Source organism: Ricinus communis, chromosome 5 (genome assembly GCF_019578655.1).
Source record: "Ricinus communis isolate WT05 ecotype wild-type chromosome 5, ASM1957865v1, whole genome shotgun sequence".
NCBI classification, from domain to species: domain Eukaryota; kingdom Viridiplantae; phylum Streptophyta; class Magnoliopsida; order Malpighiales; family Euphorbiaceae; genus Ricinus; species Ricinus communis.
In genome coordinates, this window is record NC_063260.1 from 31,707,199 (window position 1) to 31,731,093 (window position 23,895).

Below are 23,895 nucleotides of genomic sequence, written 5' to 3' on the forward strand. Positions count from 1 at the left end.
CTCTATATAGTAATATTTGTATATACAATTTTAAAGAATATATATTATATTATATTTTGACTCACTGAAGTATTATTTGGTCTCATTAATATTATTTGTATAATATGAAATTATATAGAAATCAACTCTCTATTATAATAACTTATAAAATTTTTAAGTTCCGTCTTAAGAAATTTTTTCTCTATATAGTAATATTTATATATATAATTTTAAAAAATATATGCTATGCTATATTTTGACTTGCTATAGTATTATTTGGTCTCATTTATTTTATTTATATAATATGTCAAGATATTAACATATTTTATTTTTTGTTTCTATCGTATATCACAAACAGATTAAGTATTAATTTTAAAAAAAAAATTTAATACTTAAACCTCCATTAAGTTATAATTTTCTTATAATCATAGGTATCAGTGTAATCACTATAAAGAGATTCTATTGTATATCATTTTATATTGTACAGCAGAATGCTGAATGGAACTTGTTATTTCTTTTTGCAAGTCTTTCATTTCCTCAAGGTATTCAGGAGTAGAGACCTATTGAAATGTATCATCTGTTTGAAATCGAGCAAACGATAAACTTGATTCTTTTCTGTTTTGGCTGTTAGCTTTTAGTTCCTTGGTCTTAAGTGCATTGGTTTAAAGAACTCGTTGTACAACAGGCAGACAATATCTCATCAAAAGGAAATCACCATCACATACAATAATCAAGAACAATGAAAAATGAAAATTTTCAGTTGTGCCCGCTATGCAAGCTTTGTTTTGGCGTCTTATTCTGACAATCTGCCGTTCCAAAATAAAGGAGGCATCTGAAAATGTAGATCTTGCCTCTATCTTTTGGCAAACAGATGGGCCAATGGGATTATTGTCTTCTGCCAAAGGATTTTAAGGCAATACATTTCACGTAAACTAACTTTCAGAAACATGGGAAGTTGCTGCAACTTCGACTCAAATTTTTCTATTTATTTATTTTTTTCACTTGTATGCCTTGTATTAATTCATACTCTTAAATCAGCCTACTCTTCAAAAATTCTGCCTGTTACATGTCGCCATTATCCTTGGACGGTGACAAGGGCGAGGAATGGCATCGTTAATTAAAAAAATTGGGAAAAAGGAGCTAAAGTTAGCTGGTGTGTTCTACAGTCTTCTCTTGGAGCATATTACCTTTTGTAAATCTTTAATGGCTTGTTCAACTGCATAGACGATCATCTTCTTGATCTGTTACATAAAACAAGGAGGAAAAGTAGCCTAAGATACAGAAATGATGTTATCAAATTCACTGACGACAAGTAAATCATTAGCAGAAATAAGTTACCTCAAGTTTGTCCTCTCTTGCTCTGTGGTTTTTCGGAAGCTGCCGGAACTCCTCTGTTAAGAGGAGGCATTCATGGATATTTTCAGGGGAGACAAAATCCACAGCAACTTTTGTACATGACTGCTTGGGCAGGTGGGAAGGAGGAAAAAAAAACTTCTTAGCTTTAGTACCCAACAATACCATGCGAGATTACTTATATTTAAATGTAAACCAGGATAGGAGAATCAGTTTTAAGTAATAAAAGTAGTATTATCTATTTATTGCCGTTTCTGACGTTCATTCTCATGTCATATATTAGGTGATAAAAGGAGGAATTACCTTGAGATTTCTAACTTGGTGTGGACAACCAGCAGGAATAAAGATGGCCTCTCCTACTCTTTGTTCAAATGTCCAAGGTTCAACCCCTAGAAGTGTGAAACAATAGAAGGAAATGAGCAATGGAAGATAACACAAGACACTGAAAATAGATGCAGCAGCCTTCTTAATCTACTAACCATATTCCTCCTTCAACTTCCTTTTATGCTCGAGAGTTAAATAAAAACATTGGTCATGAATTGGATGGACGACCTATTTAGAACCAGGTTAGCATTCGGTATATCACAAATGGCAAGGTTGAACAATAAGATTCAGAGTCGGCATAGTTACCTTTTCTACAGGAGAGCAGTAAGTGTGCCTGAATTCCATATGGTACTTCCTAAGATATTCTTCTAGCTTGGGGACATCCTCCCTCCTAAAAATGTCCCATAATGCACCAGATGACCCCGCTGTTGCTGCTCCAGTACTCTCATCAGTGGGTGTGTCTCCTCTTAGCTCATTGTCGGTCTCAAGTGCAGAGGAGTGCTTTTCTGTCTCTCTAATTTTTAATAAATCCATATCTTCGCTCAAACTGTCGATGCACTCATCAAGTTGTTCAATGAGATGGCTGTTGACTTTGTCTCGCTCTAGATATTCTTTCTCATCTTGTGCACTGTGTTTCATTTTAAGCTGCTCTATGCAAGTGCTCTGTTCTTCACTTAAAGCTACCTCCACAGCATGTGTTAAAATATTTACCTACATTACATGACAATTTTCTTTAAAATTTAATAAAGACATAATCACACAACATAAAGGTATGGACTTTGGATGCATTGTTTACCCTCCAAACCAGCAGATAGGAAATTTAAAACATGTTCAAACACTCCTAAGACTGTTATAACAATTACATATTCCAGTCTGCTCGACATGAAATGAAGGTATCTCCAGAGCTCAAAGTTCACATTATAGGCGCTCAGATATAATCCACTGCATACTTGAATGTAACTCTTAAAAGACCAAAAAGACTCTTGACAATGTTTGACTAGAGACGATTGTAATTTTGGGATTGCACCCATGGCTCCTTACTTAAGCAGCCATATGTCAGCAAACAAAGTGCGCAGCATAATAAATAACATGACTGAGATTTTAGGCATGTACCGCATCTGACATATCACAGTGAAGTTTGGTTACAGAGTCCCCTCTTCCAAGCTCTTCTTTCGTGCCATAAGCAATGTAAGTTTTTGGACCCAAGTCTGGTTTGAGTAGGCCTGGTGGAAATTTCACAGCAATGTTGAGGATACCAGCCTTGGGGTCACTATATTCTTGAAAAGGCAATGCACTGATGAACTCATCACAGTGGCGAGGCAAAAGGTCTTCAAATTTATCAGATGGGGGCCAATCCTTCAACTTCAGCATCTCTGGCCAAAAGTTTTCATATGTTCTCCCTCCCGTATAGCCCTTGAAGAATTGGCGGGTATTAATTTCCACCTGAATATTTTGAAAAAAATCAGCAATGATGAGTAATATTAAATAAAAGAAACTCACAACAAATGTAATTTCAAAAGTACATTTGTGTTAAACAAAACTTTTCTCCTTTCTTGCCAGAGCTAAAAAAAGCTAAATTATGTGATTCTCCTGATCATGTGAAATGTTTTTGGCTAAAGATAAATGCCAGGCAAAATAATGGTGCTTAACCTGACAAGAAGCCAGACAATCAATGGCCTTCACTTCAGACATTTTAGCATTTGTCTCCAAGTCTACATTTTCGCATAATGCACGCCACATTACCATGGGCTCCCAGCTCAAGTGAGTTGTTACCTCAAGAGTATCACGAACAATAACAGGTTCACCTTTAAGCCAATGCTTTTGAAATCGAAGAAGTTCTTGATCTGCTTGAATGCCATTGAGAGCAGGACAAAACAAGTAATTATCCTCGGATCCTTCTCTGGATGCTGCTTTTCTTAATGTGTCACTCCCTGGTTCAGAGTAGTTACACATCAAACTTGTCTTTTCGTTGTCAAAAAGCTTCAACAGTTCTCTTCCCTTCCAAATCAACTCTGAAATCCATCCCATTGGAAGGATACGCTTAAGCTCCAATAAATTATCACCACAACCACCCATCTCTTTCGGAGCACAAGAAATGCTCCCATCATTATTGGCATTCCACAACGTGACCAATGGTTCAATTTGATCATCAAGATTTTTGGAATCACAAGGTAGTGGATCTCCACCATGCATATAATCATAGCCCCGATTTACATAGTGCAACTCTATTTCGGCATGACTTGACAAGCTACCTTCACGAATCTCTTTACAACAACCAAGACACAGCTCATAAGCACATTTTGGACAGCTCCGATGGAAGTCAACTATAGAAGTTGCACAATGGTTGCTGCTCCAGACCCATATAATTGCAGTCAATAAGCTTTAAGTTAAATCAAATAATATCATATAATATTCAATTTTGTGAACAAAGAGTCTCACCAATAGACACGCTCATCGTTGTTACAGAAGTTCTCTGCTATCTCAGGGGAGGAACCTGATACGATGAGAACTTTTGTAAAGAGAATTGAACACTGACTCAAAAAGTCTTAAAATTAAAAAAAAGAAAAAAAAGGTACCTTGAATGCTAGCCTCAATTTGCATCTCACAAGTTTGTTCTTCACAGATTTGTTCCAGAAAGGGAAGCATTGACTTAATCAAATATTGTAGATGCTGAACCTTCTCCCTGTCAGTGATGTCCCTTTTTGATGTCTGAAGGCGAAAGATATTATGCTCTAATTAGAAGAAAAATTTCTAATAGCAAAATTGGTGCTAAAAAATGATACTCCAATTGCCAATCTTAGGATGCATATTATGCATTTATAGTTTCAACAGGCAAACAAAAAGATTTTGCTATTCCAGCAAGATTAACATAGCAGGCTGAAAAAGTTGCAACAAAATCTCAACCACAGGACTGTTTTACAGATTTTCAAACTACCTTCTCTTTCCTAATTTTGTCTCAAATATACCTGAATCTGTAAGACTTCATTTGATAAGCTGGGATGGACTTGAAAAGTAGAGAACATCTAATGAAACAGATAATCTACAAGTAGGGCAAGACTTTTCAGATTTCATAGTCATGAGAAGGCTTAGGGTCTTAATACTCAAATGGCAAACTGCGGAGACTTGTTTCTTTTCTTTCAATTAGTAGACAGAGTAACTACCATATATGGGAGAGTGAGAAAAAGAATAAAAACAAACCTTAATCAACCCACTGGAATGCAGACAAATATTGCAGTTGCAATTCCTGCGACAGAAGGGACACTCTTCCGCAATTTCTTCTTCTGTCATCTCAGGATACCTACATATAACATAACAGAATATGTGGATACCAAGACAGTTTCTGAGGTATTGATGATAAAGAATGTCAAAGACTGGCCAGAAAATGTACCATCGCTTGATGCATTGGACACAAAACATTTTGCATTTACACTTTCTACAAGGAACCACAATTTTCCTTTCATATTTCATGCATTGGTGACACTTTGGGCGTGCTTCTGTCTTAGCCTGCTTCTAGCAAGAAAAAAATGACATGCTTGGATCAGAAAATTGAACAAAAAAGGATATCTTCCCTTCAACGGAAAGGAATAAAGAATACATCTCCAATGTGGTAGGTAAACAATGTTTAGAGATAAATAACCTTCACATTTCTTGTTGCACATGTACTGTTGCTACTGCCATCACTCTTGACGGCTGAAGCTGATGAGCTAGTAGATGTGGATGAAGAAGATGCAGCACCGAGAGAAGAATTCACTAAAGCTATATTTTTCCTTCTTGCATCCGTGTGATTTCTTCTGTCTCTCTCACTACTCGAATTTACAGCTCGTCTGTGCTCCATCATCATGTTTATAACAGCCGGTTCTTCCAAGATTTTATCCTCCAAATCATCCTCTAAAGTGAAAACAGAAGCATTCACAAAATCTACACTTCTCTTTCTTGTGTCCTTGTGACGTCTTCTGTTTATCTGAGTTCTTGAATTTCTAGCTCTTTCACGCTCCCTCATGTTTATAATTGCTGATTCTTCTAAGACTTCATCCTCTGAATCATCCTTTAAAGTACAAACAGAAGCATTCACAAATTCTACACGTTTCCCTCTTGCGTCCTTGTGACGGCTCCTTTTTAACCCTCTTCTTAATTTTCTAGCTCTTTTACACTCTCTCATGTTCACAGTACACAACCCTTCTGAGTCGTCATCTTCTGAATCATCATTTAAAGTGCAAAGAGATGCATTCGCTACATCTACACTTCTTCCTCCTGTATCCTTGTCATTTATTCTGTTCATCTCACTACCTGAATTTCTAGCCCTTCTGCACTCTTTCCAGCTCATAATAAACATCTCATCTTCTGAACCATCATTTAAAGTACAGGGAGAAGGACTGGCAACATCTACATTTTCCCGTCTAGGATCAGTGTGATGATTGCTTCTTTTTATCTCCCTACATGAATTTCTAGCTGTTTTGCGCTCTCTCATCTTTATAAGACACAATTCTTCTGAGATTCCATCTTCTGAATCATCCTTTGAATCTTTATCTTGAGAACTGCTTTTCTTATTTAAGGAAATCCTATGCTTCTTTGGAATTCCATCGGCCTCTGAAAATTCAACATTTGGAGCTAACTTGGCTTTCTTAGAAGGAGCTTTTGTTCTTGTCTGAGGCGACCATTCCTCGTCATCATCGCCTTGCTCCTTTTTGAATATATTAGAAACTTGTTTCTTTGATGTATACCATGAAAAACTAGAGGTACTTCCTAATAAACCCAGCCGACGATCATTACCGCGGCTGAAGCGGTCTCCCTTAGCAATTACAGCAGCCATTCTCACTGCAGCTAAATACCAGTATCCATAATTGAGATTAATCAAAATTGAGCTTCTTTTATATTAAAAGAATGAGAGAAAATGCACAATTCATGATTGTGACACAAAACAAAATAAAAAGAACTGTCACAGATTAAAAATAAGTAAATTACACAGTGCAATCCAGATTAGTCCTTAGAAAAAGAAAAAAAAAGAAGAAGAAAAGAAACAGATAATGGAAGAGAATGACTATTAACAGCTGCCGTTGACTTGATAGAGGTCAACTGAGCTAAAATATTCGAGAAAAACAGCAGCGTATCTACATTGAAGAATAAATAATCAAATTATAATATTAAAAAAGAAAAAGAGTGAATTGAGAGTGAAAAAGGGAAAAAATAACATTAACAGCAGTGAAATTCACAATTCTAATTAGGAAGAGAAAACATAAGAGTATAGTTGCAGCAAGAGGGAGGAAGAAAAGGGAAAGAAAAGAAGAGAAAAAGATACCTGATTGATTAAGAGACGAAACAGATCAAAGGAAACAATGGGTACAGAAATTGAGAGCGCAAGAGGAAAATAAAAGGATGGAAAAATTGTATGTGATTGGTGGGGGATGAAGGGTTGATGTATCATTGAGAATCTGATCCAAAGAGTGAATCGGTGAAATTTGGTTAGGGGAAGAAACGGTGGGTGTCTGTTTAATACTCCGTTTTTTTCCTAATTTGGTTTGGGCTCAAACTCAATGAGAAATGTTATTAGAATAGGAAGTAATTATTAGATGTCCCACGCTTATTCGGAACGCGTGCACTGCCCACCAATCCCTGCCCTCTTTGGATTTGGTAAATCCCACGTGGATTCGCCAAGGCCAACGGTTTTGGTATTGGATCCCCCGATTCTTAACCGTATATATGCACCATCTGATCTGACACTAAATTTTGTTTGCACCAAAGGCTCAATTTAGTCCCTGAATAGTGAATTTGTATCAAAAGGCAAAACCAAACTTATAAAGTAATTTAAGTTAACGACATACTTATAAAACTTAAAAAATCGATAAGATTGCTACATTCATCCAAAATAAACTAGGATTAATAGGAAAAATGCCAATCAATGACATCATCAATGTTTGGCCATTGGCTATAGTAATGATTTCCCGACACACCTTATCGTTTTATACAATGATGTCCACTCAATAATTGCATGACCCGACACCCATTTCATAAGCCAGAGCACTTGTATCCGCACACAACACAACGTCAAGTGAACAAGGATTCTGGGATACAGCACCAAACCATGAAATGTTCATCCACTAAAATATCTATGTATACATTTTCTTTTTGAGATTCTGATTAGAGAAATCAGTATAACTTCTGCCGTACAAACCAATCTTAGAAATACACACAAACATCTACTTTTAATCATATACTTCAAATAATATACATTCATCCTTGAGGCACACCATTTCAAACAGTTGCCATCACAAAATCCAGAGCTCCCATTTTCTGGTTGGATTATTTGAATGCTTTTGCAACTGGCCTCCCCTTCCCCTTTTTTTCCCTTCATATAATAATAAATCACACTATTCTTTGACCCATTTAATTTACAATGTCACTGCTCTTTCCCTAGCGTTGCAAATGTACAACAATGCCCCAGTCCTATATTTGAGACTCATGGCACAGAATTTTCCTTAAGCTCAGACAAAGATGGTGATGATGCACCGCTGATTCTACTGGGCACGGGTGTATTTCTCCGTGATTGGCGTTTAGTAGGCACTAGGACACTCTCAGTTTCCAACTTCTCACTTATATCATCATTTTCATCATCATCATCACCATCATCATTTTTAAAAACTGGATGCCTATATGCATTTTGAAGGAAGGGTTTCAAATTCAGGTTTGGTTCTCTTGCGCGTTCCAGGGTATCTTTCATCATTGCCTCCTGCAAGCGAACAACAAAAACTCATTAGCTATTTATCGAGTAAAATCACCATGCAGATCTACTTGACAGCGAGAACAATTCTCCCCAGTACAAGACATATTCACTATACAACTAAAACAAGTACTCCCAAATAATGGGGGACAATCATATGCATGTACTCAAAATTCTTTATTTGAATTATGCCAACATTTTTTAAACTCAGTCTTAGGATCTTAGCATTAGATAGAACCAAGGCATTTATCAGCTCCATGAAGGCAAATCAACTATAAGCCTAAGAAAAGAGGAGAGTACACGCACACGGTAACAATAAAAAGAAAAAAAAAAAAAAGAAGAATACATACAATAACAAAGCATCAATTTTGCAATAGGAAGACATAACACACCTGTAGTGGATATTTAACAAATGCAGGTTCATACCGGCCTTTGCAGAACCTATGGAACCATATAGTGAGTACAGGAAGGACAATGAGAAATGGTGTTGACTGAGCAGCACGCTTTGTACTCAACAGTCCAATCATAAGCACCTGTGAGATTATCAATGCAGTAATAACACGTCCATGAACATCAGGCCAGAATGCTGCACCACTCTCATACTCCTGGTCATATACATTTATGATCTGCAGTTTCAAAGAAAAGGTTAGGACACAACTGAAAGAGAGATATAAGCCATACTATTTGTGAAAGTTTAACTCTCTCCTAATCAGAGCAACGACATTTGCATTCACCCAAAAGCAACAGAACATGAGGAAATTCCATGACCGCCATAATTTGTGTCGTTTTATATCTTGATACTTCATACTTGTCTTGTAAGTTCCCCAAATCTTTTATTCTACATATTCTATTGATGCAAGGACTGAGATCTATAGAGAGAAGGAACAAAATTGATCTGTGAGCTATCATGAGATATCATATTTTATTGATGTGACGCATTCTTTGCAATAACTTCTCCGTTTACCACCTTAACATAATTTTTTAATGCTTTTCTCCCTCTTCAAGCTTTATATATCATGGAAAACTATAAGTCAAGTGCTTAAGCCACATCTAATGACAACAATTTAACACAAGATGTTTTTAGCTCAACAGCAGTCTCTGCCTCTGAAACTATCATAATTCTACCAGCATTTATTTTACTGTATGAATGATTAAAAGAAATATCAGATATCTGCAAATTATCCAGTGTCCTGAACCTTAGACTACCATGGCCAGCCCTAAAGTACAGAGGTGTAATCAATTAATTCATGGAAGCTATTGACTGTATGGAATTGGAAATTTTCAGATCGAGTCTTTACCTGATGACGAAACACAACATAAGCGAAGGCAAAGAAAACTATTATGAATGGGAGGAGAGTTGGCGTCACTGTTGCATATACAAGACCTAATAGAAAATAGAATTGTATACGAGGTTCTCCAGTGTTGAAACCAAGGCTTCCAGGATGCATCGCCTCTTCCCTGTCTTTTTCAGTCTTCACCAGGAAGAAATTTTTCAGGTGGAAGATTATAAGTGGTTTCAACATTAAAACTTCTCCAGCTATTCCAGCCCATCCGTCAACCATTATGTAGGTTATGAAGAAAGTTGCTTTCATTGGAATAGCCACGCCAATTGTTTTAGGAATGCTGCAAAATATACAAATGGACAAAACGATAAATAAAAATCATTACTGAAATTGTAAAAGTATCAGATGAAACATAAACAGATTAAATGGAAGATATTAAATTCCAAAAGAAAATTATAAAGAGATTTCAAATCAAGGAAGATAGTAACATAAACACAGTCTCTGAATTCTAGAGTGAATAAAAGAAGGAAGGGGCAGATGTGCCGTTAATATGCACAAAGCACAAACACACACTCATAAAGAGTCCCAGGTTGAAGTTTTGCGAGGGGAACTCAGCAGTACACAAATTAGATTGCACTATGTCATAAACACAAATTAAACAATTTTCTCCCTTCCCCTACAATTTTATCCTAAAATCCTCCCTGCAAACATGACGAAGAGTTATTACTTATCCACAATTCATAATGCTAACAATGCCCACCATATTCTTGAAAATATAGCATAACAAGTCCACATTAATCATGTATTATGTATAAATTGAAATACAAAAAGATGATCAATTTGTAGGTGTAACATACTCGTTAGCTGATTGCTTGATGAAAGAATTCAGCTGTTCAAACGCAGTTCCAGTGATTATGCTCCCAAGGAATACATTCACAATGTTGAAAAAGTAATATCGTGTTGCTGATCTCCTTTCCAGAGATGACAGAGAAGCAAACCCTTCAAATTTAGACATGATCATCAATATTGTTGGCAGGAAGATCAGAAAAAGCTTCAATGCAATGCCAGGAAGAAAACCTTGGATCACTGATTTAATAAATTTTCTGCATTGTCATTCAAGAGTTAATTAGTAGTTATAACTTTGAAATGCAACTGCCAACTAAAGATAGGAGGATTACTAACATTTCAATAATGGGCTTCAGAAAGGGAGCTCTTTTCTCAATTCCCTCAATGCTTGCAAGAGATTGCACAAATGCAATTGGGATCATGAAAAAGAAGGTAAGGAAAAAGAACGCAACACCCATTATTAACCTCCTAATTGCAAGTGAAACATATGGTATGGCAAGGTTATGCCAATATACATCACGAGGCTCCGGAGCCCAATCTGTTAACCACAAAGTTGGATTTCTTGATTGCTGAGTCTGTGCACAAACAGCTGCGCCCCATCGAGTTTTGAAGGAAACAAATGCTGCTGGCATGATAGCCTTCGGATCCTTTTCAACTCTTTCCCGCTCTTCCACTATCTGAATTATAGGAGGGCCATTCATGACCACAAATTAGAGCCTCGGTGGTGATCAAAATATCTAGCATAATAACACAGGCTTCTAACTATATTTAAGATAACTCAGGCAAGTAACTATATGAAAGTAGATCATTCATCATAAGAATGAAAAGCCCAAATCCCAACACCAAAGCATAAGATAGCAGATTAATGTTGCTAGCCTATTGAGGTAAAAAGATCACTTCGTATCTGGATCTGGTCTCAGGAAAGAAACAGTCGTAAGAGACTTAAGGTTCGACTTACTTCTTTTGATAATTTCTCAATCTCAGATGTGTAATGATCAATAGCATCCACCTTTTTTCCCCAAAGCCCAAGAAAACCAGACTGCCAGTGAAGACATTTAAAACTAAGTTAAGATAAAAATTAGGTTTTCCAGAGGGTTTAGGAACAAACATTGAGTAAATTTAGACATGCATGGTAGTTCCATTTATTTATAAGTACCTTCAGTAAAGGCCTTAGCGATTTATCCCTAGAATACTTAAGTTGATAGTAGTCGAGCCAGTTCTGCATACTTTTCTTCTTTTTGACCAATTTAGATAGTTTGTTTGCATTGTACACCACCTGCAAAAGAATTTCTAAATTTTAAAGCAGTTTAACAAAATACAGATACCAGCCAAATGATGCTGACCATTCATTATACAAATGACAATGTTTTAATATTTTGTGATTCCTCACAACTGGTTAATCAGTCAACTTCATTAGCTCTCTGGCAGTGACTTCCAGAATGTATCTCCAGTTTGGGCTGAAATCTACCTGATGGGTTAAATAGTGATCTGGATGGTTGACCAGAAAAAAGTGCTCCACAAGCTCACTGACAGATTCATCAGGATCTGGTGGTACATTTCTAACAAGAACCTGTGAAGAGAATTGCAGGATATAAGTTTGTCATGTAGCCTGTGAAACAAATTTAAAAGTGCTGTAAACAGTGAACTATAGTGAAACATGAATATCAACAAATTTCATAGGAGCAAATCCTATATAAATACTTCAAAATTGCGTTTTTTTTTTTCTTCAAATTGGAAACAGTAAAACAAACTAAGTACAGAAAAACACAATTTTAGATTTTAACAACTTAGATAGGACAAGTAAATTTTCTTACTGTAAATTGATCTGCACGACGTTTTTCTGAGGCAAGAAATTGCAGCCGCATTGTAGCAACTTTCTCATACTCCTTCATTAACACATAGCAAGTCCAAAAAGTAAAGGCATAAGCCATCACAATGTGTGCCCAAAATCTGCAATCGGATGGTCACCATGGTTACTAATGTATTCAGTTTTGTAAAGCTAAAGAACCACACAGCTTCATACAAAATTTACCAATAAAGAGAACATTATGGAATAAACATTACAAGAGCATGATTGAAAAGAAAACAAGTAGACACTCCAGGGATTAAGACAAAATGAAGATATTGTATTAACTAGCATTTTAAATAAGACAATAATCCAAGTATGAAAAGGGAATTACTAAGTAAAAATCTAATACATCAGTCACTAATAAACATCCAAACTGGACATCCTAAGCTTGGTAGAATATTATGATCACCTCACTGAATATGTGAAAAAGATTATGAAACAAAAGGATGATGCTTATATACCTTTGTGAATGAAGAGGGATATTCGAAATTGAAAGCTTGTCAATGTCGCTGGAAGTCACATTAGCTAGTGCTAGCTCCAAGGTGCTGTTTGTCCAATTAACTGGAACCAGGATGGCCCAAGCGAGGAATGCAATAGGAACAAAAATCTTAAGTCTGCATCATTAAAAAAAAAAAAAAAAAAAAAAAAAAAAGAAAGAAATCCTAAGTATGCGAAATAATACGGGAGAAAAAGTATTCTCACAAGACAATTAAACAAGGATGAAGTTTGAGCATACCCTAACAAGTAAATGCGCAAGTAGACAGCAGAATCCAATCCAGCATGGTCAATAAGTTCAGGCTCCGGCATTCTCAAAGCTTCAGGCATCCAATTTAGAAATCTGAGGTAAGATCTAAAGTCCAAATTGACAAACCTCCTGACAAATGCCCCTGAGCGAGTAGGACTACTTCTTATGCCTTTAAGATACCATTTTGGGAAGTAAACCCTATCATTAAAGGGCTGCAACCTCAAAATAGCAAATGCTAAAAGGAAAATAAATGCAGTAAGAAGATTGATAGCGGCAGAAACCCCTATATCCCCTAAAGTTGCCATTTATATATCTTCAACAAAGACCTGCAAAACCAAATTCAGCGCCCAATAAGTATGACAGCAGCTTAAATTTGGCAAAAGCATAATCTTTAAATGAAAAGGCAGACGACTTTTGAAACTAAAACAAGCTATTATAAATCTTACTTGGCGGCAGGCGGATAAAAAAAAACACAGTGATCTAACAGCAATGGGTTATAAATTTGCAGCAGGATTAAAAGATAATGAGAAAGTAAGTTGAAGAAGGCAGTGTTTGGATTGCTTTTTAGCTCAAGGAAAGCAATCGAATGATTCGGTCACTACTTTTTGAGAGGATAAGTAGCAGGCACGCTACTACCAGAGGGGCACAAACACGCCTTTCACTTTGGATAAATAAAACAACTGATATAATTTTTAGTTAAATTGAAGAAATTTAATTAAGAAAAAAACGAAGATCCAGAAATAGGAATCGTTCGATAAGCAAACAGTAGAGAGTATTTGCTTCTTCAATGGCAACGTCTTTTAGGACATTTTCGACAAATTTGATTTCATTGTATTTTTATATTATTAATTATTTTTTTTAATAATAATGAAAAGGAGGGTTAGGATATGAGTATGACCAGTAATGTCGGCAAGTATCCACGTGGGAGCACCAACGGCTCCTTTACGTCGGTTTCTGGAATTTTGCGCCAAAAAGGGCAAAGAATGCGTGTGCAAGTGCAAGGGGAGGTGAAATGCACGAACCAGTGAGATTGGAGTAGTTAGCAAATAAAATAAATGGGGATTTAAGAGAAAGCAAAGTGGCGCCGCGTCGCGTGGAGAGAGCGTAGATTGCGTGGGTGTGTCTATTAGGCGACAGCAAATGTTCGTTGGAGGTTACCGGCGCCGATGGGATTCTTAATTATATATTATTAGTAGTAAAAATGCTGTTTGGGTTACTGTTTTTGACTGCTGGTCATTGACAATGACAACCATGTATTTTTGTAAATATATAAAAGGTTCATAATACTAAAATGGCGATATGGTTATTGAAATTGAAATGATGAATAATTGATCGAGTGTTCTCCATTTCACCTACTAAAGGTTTGTTGAGATTTGAGATTTGAGATATTAATAATGTGTTTCTGGTTTTTAAATTTAGAATTTATTCTCACATGTGAGATATAGATATAGTCAACCAAATGGAGGCCTCTGGTTTTGGAGTTGGACTCGTAATTTTATAAATATTTTTTGCTTGTTTTAAATTGATTTACTTGGTCATTCATGTTGCCGACTTAGCATTGGACTGTCTTTGATCATTAATTGCAAGAAATGTGACCACATTTATTCAAACATAAGAAAGGTTTTATTATATGATAAATGGAATGTTTAGAAATAACAGTGTCCGGATTTTCTAAATTCCATTTGTCACGTTTATTGCAATGAAAGCCCTGGCAAAAGGGCACAGCCGTGTTGTAGGTTCCAAACAAATGCCCGATTCAACTACCTCAACTCAGTTTCTTCTATCACATTAACAACAAGGGACATCTTGTGTTGTAAAATATTACTCGGAAGATTAGATCGATATGAATCCGATACATAATCATAATTCTTCTTAGAGAAAAAAATAAAAATAAAACAACAATCATAATTAACATAAACAAAACGACAAAGAATTTACTTGCAAGCCGATGCATTCATGATTTACTTTTCAGGCAAAAGGGACAGGGCTGTTTGCCTTGGCCGAAATGAGAAAAAGGGGCCAGGTTTATTGCCATTGTCCATTATGTATAGAGCTTTTGACAGCCGAAGATGCCACCACCAACTTGTTCTCTGTATTTTTATTGTCTTTATTACCTTACTTGACATTATCATTCCAATTAACCACAACTGACGGCCACCTGAGGATGAATTTTAGCATTCAGCTTTACTTCTACAAATGCAGTGCCAGCAGTGCTACGTCCTCATTTGAGTTTTTGACTTGTTGCCTAAGGATACAAATTGCAGTATAACAAATAAGGCAGGCAAGGAAGGCCACATAACTTATCTAAATAGTTTGGAACTAAAGCTCAGTTGAGCAAATCCAAAGAGCAGATGCCAATACGAGTCGGAGGATTCTTGCCATCCTTGAAAATTTCAATCTCAAAAGCATGAGTCTATCCATTCTCTTCCTACAGTTAATAACTTAATGTGTTTAGTTTCGCTTCCTACCACCGCTTTTCTTCTTTCCCCCTCCCCGGTGTTTCTTTCCAGTTCCCTTTTTCTTCATCTTCGTCTTCCCTTTAACGACCATCTGGCTGGATGAATCATTCTCTCTAGATGGGCCTGCGTGTAACATATGCTTCACATCAAGTACACCGTTCCTAAAATAACCTTCACTTGACTTCAGCCCCCTGTACTCAGTTTTGCGCTTGTCCACTGATCTTTTAGCACCACCGCTATGCTTGCCTCCAAATCGTCCAAGAATCATATTCTATAATGTCAAACAGTTAGTGAACATGCACAAGGCTTGTGCAGTCAAATGAAGCAATTCGCAATTTTGAACGGGCGCTAGAAGAAATCTATTACCTCTTGTAGTATTTTCTCTTCTCTTTCCTGTTGATTCTTCATCTGTACACGTGCTACGCTTAGAGGCAGTCTCTGTTTTTTAGGAGGCTGTATTGAGGATAAGCACAGATAAAAGTTCAGATAGCTTCCAGGGCAGAAACATCGCACATGCAACCGATATAGTCCACCAAAAGCTGTGTGCACGCACACATATAGTTCTTACCTTACCACCAAGAGAGACTACCTTCCTGTTCTCGAACTCCTTTTTCTCTTTCCATGTCCTATGTGAGGCATCTGAATACCAAAGTACAATTTCCCACAGGTCACAAACAAATGCAAATGAAAAAGAAAAAACAAATAGAGCTATGAAACATCCTATTGAAGAACCATAAACCATCAGGATTAAATAGATTATACATTTTTATCACTTTCAATGACAAAGATAGAGCATGTTCAAGCAAAAATGCAAATGCCCTTCCTTTGTTTCCCAATCAGTCCATAAATTACAGCAAAACTTCTGGGTTATTTCGCAATCCAGGAATCTAAATTAGGTGCAAGAGGAAAATCATATAATGTGTCTCTTTTACTCCCAGTCCTCAATCCTCCAACTACTTGATAACACCCGGTCCATGTTACCAGCATTCATCATACGAATCAAACATGTGAAATCTGCAGCCAAATTTCTGGCAACAGATGGGCATGAGCTTTGTAGGAATCTAGTTAGCAATAGACAGACTTATCGTTGATGTTTAATAGGTATAGAAATTGTGAACATAACAATGGCACTTCAGTCCAACAAGATTAGCTATTAAGCATTCCCAGATAATCACTAGCAGCTAAGCGCAAACATAAATCACGAACGGCGAGTGACGAAATGTTAATGAAAAAAGAAAGAAATAATCGAAAGTAAATCATCATGCAAAAGAAGTAGAGAAAACTAGGAGAAGATTGAAAAAATAAACTGAAAATACCGAAAAGCTGAATGTCTTTCATAATCTGTTTGAAGTCCCAATCAGGGACCTTGCTATCCATTTCGTCGCTTTTCCGGTTCGTCTTCTTCACTGTCTTAGTCATACTTTAGCTGAAAAGAATAGAAAAAACCCTAACTTCAATACATCTAACCTATATAATCAGAGCGAATAAATTGTTGTAATAGAAAGACAATTGCAATGACCTGCAGCTTTGTTATCAATTAAAGATATAGAGACCAGAGACGAAGACGGAGAAGGGGACGGAGAGAGAGAGAGAGAGGTAGCGCTCCGCAAGTTTGGATTTTTTTTCCCCTCTTTCAATTTTAACCTAATTACCTTATATATAAAAAAAAAAAAAAACAATGACCTAATTACTTGAGGTCAAATCAATTTGAGTTCCTATTGGCTGAAATAGTGAAATGTCTGCTGTCAAGGTTTTAAAATTGAAAAGGTATTCCAAAATTTGATACGGGTAATAATTAAGAGAAAAAGAAAAGAAACTCTTTTTAAATGCTAAAAGATTTTTAAGTAATTCAATTTTAAAAAAAGTGCAGGTAATTGGTAATTAGACCTAAAAAGATTGTGGATTCTAATTCTACGTAGGAAGAGTTAATAAGTCAAATTACATTAATTATGGGAATAATTAATTAGTTAATTATAAGTTGCAACTAATTGATTTAATTCTTTCAAGCATTGTAAATTTACAAAAGGGTTCACTTGCTTGGTCAATATAAATATAAGATCAACAATTGGGCAATTTCGGAAGCAAAAAATGGAAATATTATTTTAATAATAAAAAAAGAATTAGCTTGCATGGATATGGATATGAAATGTTAATACTTGATTTCAATTTTAAGAATAATAAATTGTTAACTGTTAATGAAAAACAGTTAGACATGAAATCCTTCTATTAATTAGAAAAAACAATAAGCAAAAGAAGAAGAAAGCTCATTAGATTATATAATAAATGTTGTAAAAAATACAAGTTACAATTTGGTTGGGACTTGGATTTGCGAAGTGAAAGTCAAAAAGCATTATACGTTCCATAGATAGAAAAAGATATATCAAAATGGATATGAAAGTAACTGTATATTCCTTCAAAACTTGAATTCCCCCATTTTGTACAAAAGAAGCATCAACTGCAATCAAGAAGACTACCTCCCTGACATTAGATTCAGCAGAGCTTGATTTTCATACAAGGTACCAACGTCCCAATCTTCAGTTGAAGATGAAAGTGTCATTAGGGCAACTACAATAGACCTCATGCTTGGCCTCAGTTGTGGATTTTCTTGTGTGCAAGCTTTAGCAAGCTGAGCCATCTATCGACATAACAAATTAATTCCCACAAGCATATGCCGTATCTCTACTTATATATGTATATTTTTACCTTATGAACTGAGTCGAGCGGATAGTTATCTCCAAGCCTAGGATCAACAAGCTTACAAAGATCTTCATTTGAATCAGGCTGGCTAAGAACATCCTCAAACTGCATCAGAACAACAACGTTTAGGAGGATATTTATGCTAATAGTAATAGTGAACAGAGAATGGTGAGAATAACAACCAGTGCAACTAGTCCCTTGGACTCCGTGATAATTTCATTCGCCTTCACAACAGCTTCCTTGGCAGATATAAGTTCATAAAGCACTACTCCAAAAGCATATACATCAATCTTCGGAGAAACATCACCGTACCGAGCATACCTGAAAAAGAAATGTCAAAATCAGTCTTACCATTATGTGACTCAGATATGCATTTACATATTTGCAAATATCATCTCGTTTCCTGCTGAAAATAAGATTTTTTTACAGTGTTCAGTGAAGAACTTACTCTGGAGGCATGTATCCAAATGTACCCACAAGACGAGTATGCAATGAAGCACTTCCATATTCAGTTAACTTTGTTAACCCGAAATCTGCAACCTATGCATGAAAAGGATCAGTTAGGAGAAGATGATACAAAATGAACTTTCACATTAATGCAGGAACTATAACAACCTTTCCACGGAAATTCTTGTCTATTAAAATGTTTGCAGATTTTATGTCACGGTGGATATATACAGGAACGGTATGCTCATGGATATATTCAAGTCCTCTAGCTGAATCTAGAGCAATTTGCACCCTAGTCAACCATGGCAATGGATCCCTCTCTAGAGGCAAAGACATCAAAGTACCCATTAGAATCAACTGACAACACATAAGTTAACATGTTCATGTTAGTTGCATACATTTTCTCACCTGAGCCACGCAAATGCTGACTTAAATTTCCATTCTCAATGAACTCATAAACCAAAAATAAGGAACCTTCAACACAATATCCTATTAACCGCACCTGCCACAAATTTTAAACATAAAACAAATGAATCATGCCTAATTCAGCATGGATTAGCATACGCATTTAGTAACAGCATATGATTGTTTGCATTATCAAAAGTTTGTTAATGCACTCTTCACTAGTATATACTATCACTATACATATTTTTCAAAACAACTATATAGGGTACCATATATACCAGGTTCAAGTGATAAACATGTGTTAAAACCTTGAGCTCAGCTAGAAATTCTTTTGATGCTTGCATGTCCATCTTCTTTATTGCAGCCTTCTGCAAGATAAACATGAAAAAGGAGAGGCAATTTAGGAAAAGCCGTCGATATTAAAAACACGCTGTAGTGGAAGTCGTCCATATTACTTTCTTTTTCATTTATTCACTACAAACCTCGCCTCTTAGTTCAGCATAGTAGACTGATCCAAAGCCTCCTTGCCCAATTTTATTAACCATGCTGAAGTCATTAGTAGCATTAGCAAGTTCTTCATATGAGAACTCCACAGATTTGTCCACTGTAAATCCTGTAAGCCCCAAAGTTGCAACAAAAGTGGTTTCTTCTGAAGTTTTGTCCAAGCTACTTCCAAAGCCTAGAACTCCTCAGCATAGCCACAAATTAAATAACATATGCCAAGTTTCAAACATAATAAATATATCAGATGACTAAATAATTATTTTACCATGTCCATGTTGAATGTAGGGATCTTCAGTTGTTTCTGGGATTAAAACCGTTTCTATCTTCTGCCTCCTATAACATCCAAAATATATACAAGAAATAAGAAGTAGAGCTCCTGCAACTCCTGCAATAGATATGCCAGCAATAACTTTCCTTGAAATCCCTGCTTGAAATGCCATAACATAAGTACAGGACAACATCAGGCCATGCCTTTAAATTGCACGTTGAACTTAAAGAATGCGAGAAAACTGAGAACAAGAATAGAGGAAATGCTCAAGATAGACCCTACCAGCTGCACTGCACAAGTAGGAGGAACATGACAATTGGATAGAATTGTTAGATAACTCAAAATATGCAATGAGAAAGAAGTGTAAAAGATTGAGAAGCATGTTAAGCTGGTATATCTTACCTTATTTTCAATGGAGGGTAATTTCCAGTTGCATCTACAAAAGATCAAAAAAGCCTTAAGTTAGTAAATTAATAAGAACAGTCACAGGTATAGCTATACCATAGATGCTATTTACAGGGGATTGTTCGAGTTGTAGTGTAATTTATTTAAGGAATAAAGAGGAACATGAGTCTAAAATTGAAATTTAATGGCTGAATAGATAACAAACATAAGATCCAGGAGAATCAATTTTAAAAATAAGCATGTAAATTTTGCAGGTTGAGAACTAATTTTAGCAGGAACAATTACAAGAGATCTTGAGTACTGTTTGTATATTTAGAATGCCGTTTAATGACCTCTTATGTTTTCAGGTACAGGTCAAGAATATTAATGTGGACTTATTAATTAAACCCAAGTCAATCTGCCATTTGATTTCTTTTCGTCACTTGTTTTCCACTACTAGTCAGTACTGATATTATGAAATTTAAACAAAGCAGGGTAATTATTAAGTTTAATATATAAATGTAATTAAGTTGTACGAGTTTTTTCTTTTTCTCTTTTTTCTAAAGTTGAATAGGGGAACATATAGTGAAGAAGGCTTCCGCACATGAATGATTAGGTTGGTTAACAACGACGAATTAAATAATAATTATGTTAAATCTCCAACAAGCAATGATAAGTAAGCGACAAACGTCCATCAAAAATCTATGATGGTTTCATTTTCTGGATGTATCCCCACCTTTAATTAATAGTTTACCAATGGCATCTAATGCCACTTGGTCCCTAACAGAATATTATTCTTTGATATGGTTTAACTTCAGAATTCCAGGGACTTTAAATATAATTAATAGATAAGAAATCATTTCATCGGCTTAAATATCTAATAAATTTCAACAATACGAAAGGATCACTGAAATGCCAAAATTAAGAAAAGGTATGGAATTTGTCAAAGGAGACCAGACTACTTGATACCGCGTATTGACAAAGCCAGCTTGAACTTGTAATTAAAGTAATAAATTCAATTTGTCTGCAGGAGACAGCATATAACAGTGACTACCAAACAATAAAAAGCATTCATTAATTTAATTTTAAACTTTTGCGTTTGGTTAATAATTAATGATGTATTATTTCTGGTTTTATCTGTGATTAATCAAGTTTGTACAGTTTATTTTAGAAGCTGAATGAGGTGAATCTGTATATGTGTTTGATCTAATCCAGGGTCAATCATGCTTAACTCCTTTCAAAATTAGCTCTCTAAGTAAGGTCAATATTTTTGAAGCGATGAAGGAAAAAAAAGAACTTTTAAAAAGTAGTAAAACTGACCTTTCGCCGGCACGTAAACAATTCCACTCCCTGCACTAAAATTCACGCCCGGGTTATAGCTCTGCAGCAAGTCTGCGGATACACCAGACGCCGTCGCTAGAGACGACGAGTTCTCGCCTGGCTGAAGTGGGAACGTGGCAAACAAGCCATAATTCTTCGACACGCGCTTATCTCCGCAAGAACAATTGAGGGTGACATTAATAGGAGCATCGTCCGGTATCCTGGTAGTGTCATAAATGTTTACTCTATGAACCCAATCCTCAGTTGTGAGATTTGCAAAAGCAATATTTGCGATTTTATCGTAAGTATCACCAGTTTGTGTCGTGTAAATGAAGGTATGACCCAAGAAATCGCCATTTAAGCAGTCGCAGGAGAAGGGTACGTTGATTCTGGTACCCGCGAGGATGCTGTCTTGGTTTGAGACATGCGGATTGTAACGGAGGATTTCAGGGAGGCTTTTGCTAAAGAGGGTGCTTATAAATGTGAGGTTTACTCTTGGGCTTGTGTTGTATGAAGCGAAGGCAAGATCACAGCCAGTTTTGCACTTGGCTTGTGCTCTCAAGGACAAGAGAAGAAGCAGGGCATGAAAGAGTAGGATTGGTTCAATGTTCATTTTCACGAGCAGAGAGTTTGGAAAGCTGAGGTTGGGATGTGATGTTATATGAAATATCATTGTCGTATGTAAGAAGGGGAGACTTGTGAGAGACCAGTTGGCTTCGCCTCTTTTGGTGGGTTGAATTGAATTTATTAACAACACTTCAGTCAGAAATAGAATAATAAGAGAATTTAAGGCCGTGGGCCTCATAATATCATATTGTGTTGTCAATGGATTGATTTATGGGCCCTAATTACCCAAAACCATTTGTTGACAGAAGCAGCCTTAGTTATCTTGCTTCAACTAACCACAGTTGGAGGGAGTCTGGAGATATTTTCTTTGTTATGCAGCTGAAAACCAAGAAATCCAGAACACAAAGATTAACAATCCTTAGTTGCTAAATGGGATCCTATGCAGTTCTTTCACCCTGTCAACTCTCTGTTTGCTCTCCAAAGTCCAACTGGAACAAAGCTTATCCTTCTTGGCCATGCAAGAAGCTAAGAACAGCACAATCAACACGGTTGCGCTGCCAAAAGATGTATGTTCCTGGTGTGTACGCTTTTCCCTTATTTATTGTCGTATGTTTGAACAGTATGTATTTCTGTTTCTCTAGTTGTAATAGTGACGCTTTGTGATGCAGGGTTTGGAGAAGCATCACCGGAGGCCAAGGCGGCAAAAAATCTGCATAATTTCTTTACTTATGTTGCCGTTAGGATTGTCACTGCACAGCTTCAGGTTCCTCCTCCCCTCGGCATTTGTGAACTGCTTCTTTATTTTATATACTTTCTTTCTTGCAAGAACGCGATCCACACTTCCATAACTAATTTCAAGATTAGATAATAATATTTCTGGAGATTTCCACTAGTGTAAGCATTCCTAGAATACAGTAATTGAACTTATATCTGTTTCTTGCAAGAATGAGCATGACACGCCAAATCAGCTATAATTAAACAATTCAATCTGCTAACATTTACTTCCCAGAGCAGAGCTATAACCCTGAAGCTTATGAAGAGTTAATGGGATTTCTGAGTAGGCACTCCTTGAACGATGGTGACGAGTTCTGTGCAAACTTGATGCGTGAATCTTCAAGGCATAAAAGTTTAGGTATGCTACTTGACATGTAACTCCTTTCCTACTGATTAAATATTATGAGACTGTGACTGACTCTTGAGTTGTGAATAAATCTATCTCATATGGAATCCACATTACAGCTCTGCGCATCTTGGAGGTGAGTACCTATAATTACTTGAGATGTTTCACTTCCTGCACTAATTATTTCTGAGACCAGCATGTTACCATCAATCTATGATTTATTTTTTATATTTCCCATCTTGGCATAGGTTCGATCTGCATATTGTAAAAATGATTTTGAATGGGACAACTTGCAGCGGCTTGCACACAAGGTCAGAAATCAATTTCCTTTCCTGTTAGATTTGCTCCACTGGTAATTGAGATTTATCTTGATTCTTTTCTCTTTATTCTTGTAGATGGTTGGTGACTCTAACACAAGGCTCATGAGAGATTATATTCGGGAAACCACTCATGTGGATAGAGAAAGTGAGAAGTGACCAAACCTTGCAATTTAGTACTTTATATATGTCTAAATGGAGGCTTATATATGAAGGCAATATTGTAATCTCATGTAATATAAGCAGAAAAAAAAAAAAAGCAAACAGATAAGGGTACAACTCAGGTGCATTTTATGGGTTACTTTGTTTTTCT

General features: G+C 36.2%; 4 protein-coding genes across 6 annotated transcripts; 1 reads left to right on the plus strand and 3 right to left on the minus strand.

Annotated features, from left to right (window-relative positions):
- Positions 1–676: 676 nt before the first annotated feature.
- LOC8277981 lies at positions 677–13,906 on the minus strand. Its single transcript, XM_048373630.1, has 24 exons — positions 13,541–13,906; positions 13,086–13,420; positions 12,811–12,963; positions 12,315–12,450; positions 11,969–12,070; positions 11,657–11,776; positions 11,459–11,539; positions 10,837–11,177; positions 10,512–10,757; positions 9,670–9,994; positions 8,764–8,997; positions 8,113–8,380; positions 5,294–6,477; positions 5,045–5,160; positions 4,855–4,954; positions 4,233–4,365; positions 4,096–4,150; positions 3,307–4,003; positions 2,770–3,099; positions 1,963–2,367; positions 1,812–1,884; positions 1,636–1,721; positions 1,318–1,437; positions 677–1,220 (listed from the first exon to the last, which is right to left on the minus strand). The coding sequence occupies exons 2-24, from the start codon at positions 13,397–13,399 to the stop codon at positions 1,140–1,142; spliced, it is 5,700 nt and encodes a 1,899-aa protein (XP_048229587.1). The 5' UTR covers positions 13,400–13,420; positions 13,541–13,906; the 3' UTR covers positions 677–1,139.
- Positions 13,907–14,905: 999 nt separating this feature from the next.
- On the minus strand, positions 14,906–17,224 carry LOC8277979. The gene is made up of 5 exons (XM_002518385.4): positions 17,073–17,224; positions 16,870–16,979; positions 16,122–16,192; positions 15,920–16,006; positions 14,906–15,824 (listed from the first exon to the last, which is right to left on the minus strand). The coding sequence occupies exons 2-5, from the start codon at positions 16,970–16,972 to the stop codon at positions 15,546–15,548; spliced, it is 540 nt and encodes a 179-aa protein (XP_002518431.1). The 5' UTR covers positions 16,973–16,979; positions 17,073–17,224; the 3' UTR covers positions 14,906–15,545.
- A 578-nt stretch (positions 17,225–17,802) lies between these two features.
- LOC8277978 (lysM domain receptor-like kinase 3) lies at positions 17,803–22,383 on the minus strand. Of its 3 annotated transcripts, none has more exons than XM_025157203.2 (12): positions 21,579–22,383; positions 20,277–20,310; positions 20,157–20,164; positions 19,872–20,030; positions 19,585–19,781; positions 19,411–19,470; positions 19,106–19,199; positions 18,866–19,017; positions 18,699–18,790; positions 18,433–18,571; positions 18,257–18,355; positions 17,803–18,188 (listed from the first exon to the last, which is right to left on the minus strand). In XM_025157203.2, the coding sequence occupies exons 1-12, from the start codon at positions 22,381–22,383 to the stop codon at positions 18,024–18,026; spliced, it is 2,004 nt and encodes a 667-aa protein (XP_025012971.1). In that variant the 3' UTR covers positions 17,803–18,023. The 3 variants fall into 3 exon arrangements, with proteins under 3 accessions (XP_025012971.1, XP_025012970.1, XP_015574289.1); XM_025157202.2 differs by having other exon boundaries at positions 17,803–18,179; positions 19,381–19,470; XM_015718803.3 differs by having other exon boundaries at positions 19,381–19,470.
- A 46-nt stretch (positions 22,384–22,429) lies between these two features.
- On the plus strand, positions 22,430–23,802 carry LOC8277977 (chaperonin-like RBCX protein 1, chloroplastic). The gene is made up of 6 exons (XM_002518383.4): positions 22,430–22,722; positions 22,814–22,908; positions 23,160–23,277; positions 23,385–23,401; positions 23,514–23,576; positions 23,661–23,802. Exons 1-6 carry the CDS (start codon positions 22,575–22,577, stop codon positions 23,739–23,741), a joined length of 522 nt encoding a protein of 173 aa, XP_002518429.1. The 5' UTR covers positions 22,430–22,574; the 3' UTR covers positions 23,742–23,802.
- Positions 23,803–23,895: the final 93 nt, after the last annotated feature.

What these genes read in the sequence shown, in the direction of transcription:
- LOC8277981 (XM_048373630.1), bottom strand. Translation starts at nt 13,399, where the DNA reads ATGGCAACTTTAGGGGATATAGGGGTTTCTGCCGCTATCAATCTTCTT. An exon ending in AATTGAGGCTAGCATTCAAG is followed by an intron (nt 4,151 to 4,232) that starts GTACCTTTTTTT and finishes TCATCGTATCAG; the next exon opens with GTTCCTCCCCTGAGATAGCA. An exon ending in ACTGTGATATGTCAGATGCG is followed by an intron (nt 2,368 to 2,769) that starts GTACATGCCTAA and finishes CATGTAATGTAG; the next exon opens with GTAAATATTTTAACACATGC.
- LOC8277979 (XM_002518385.4), bottom strand. Translation starts at nt 16,972, where the DNA reads ATGACTAAGACAGTGAAGAAGACGAACCGGAAAAGCGACGAAATGGAT. An exon ending in GAAAGACATTCAGCTTTTCG is followed by an intron (nt 16,193 to 16,869) that starts GTATTTTCAGTT and finishes TTTGGTATTCAG; the next exon opens with ATGCCTCACATAGGACATGG. An exon ending in TAGTCTCTCTTGGTGGTAAG is followed by an intron (nt 16,007 to 16,121) that starts GTAAGAACTATA and finishes TCCTCAATACAG; the next exon opens with CCTCCTAAAAAACAGAGACT.
- LOC8277978 (XM_015718803.3), bottom strand. Translation starts at nt 22,383, where the DNA reads ATGAGGCCCACGGCCTTAAATTCTCTTATTATTCTATTTCTGACTGAA. An exon ending in ATGCTGAACTAAGAGGCGAG is followed by an intron (nt 19,471 to 19,584) that starts GTTTGTAGTGAA and finishes TTTATCTTGCAG; the next exon opens with AAGGCTGCAATAAAGAAGAT. An exon ending in CGCTCGACTCAGTTCATAAG is followed by an intron (nt 18,189 to 18,256) that starts GTAAAAATATAC and finishes TTATGTCGATAG; the next exon opens with ATGGCTCAGCTTGCTAAAGC.
- LOC8277977 (XM_002518383.4), top strand. Translation starts at nt 22,575, where the DNA reads ATGGGATCCTATGCAGTTCTTTCACCCTGTCAACTCTCTGTTTGCTCT. An exon ending in CCAAAAGATGTATGTTCCTG is followed by an intron (nt 22,723 to 22,813) that starts GTGTGTACGCTT and finishes TTTGTGATGCAG; the next exon opens with GGTTTGGAGAAGCATCACCG. An exon ending in TGCAGCGGCTTGCACACAAG is followed by an intron (nt 23,577 to 23,660) that starts GTCAGAAATCAA and finishes TTATTCTTGTAG; the next exon opens with ATGGTTGGTGACTCTAACAC.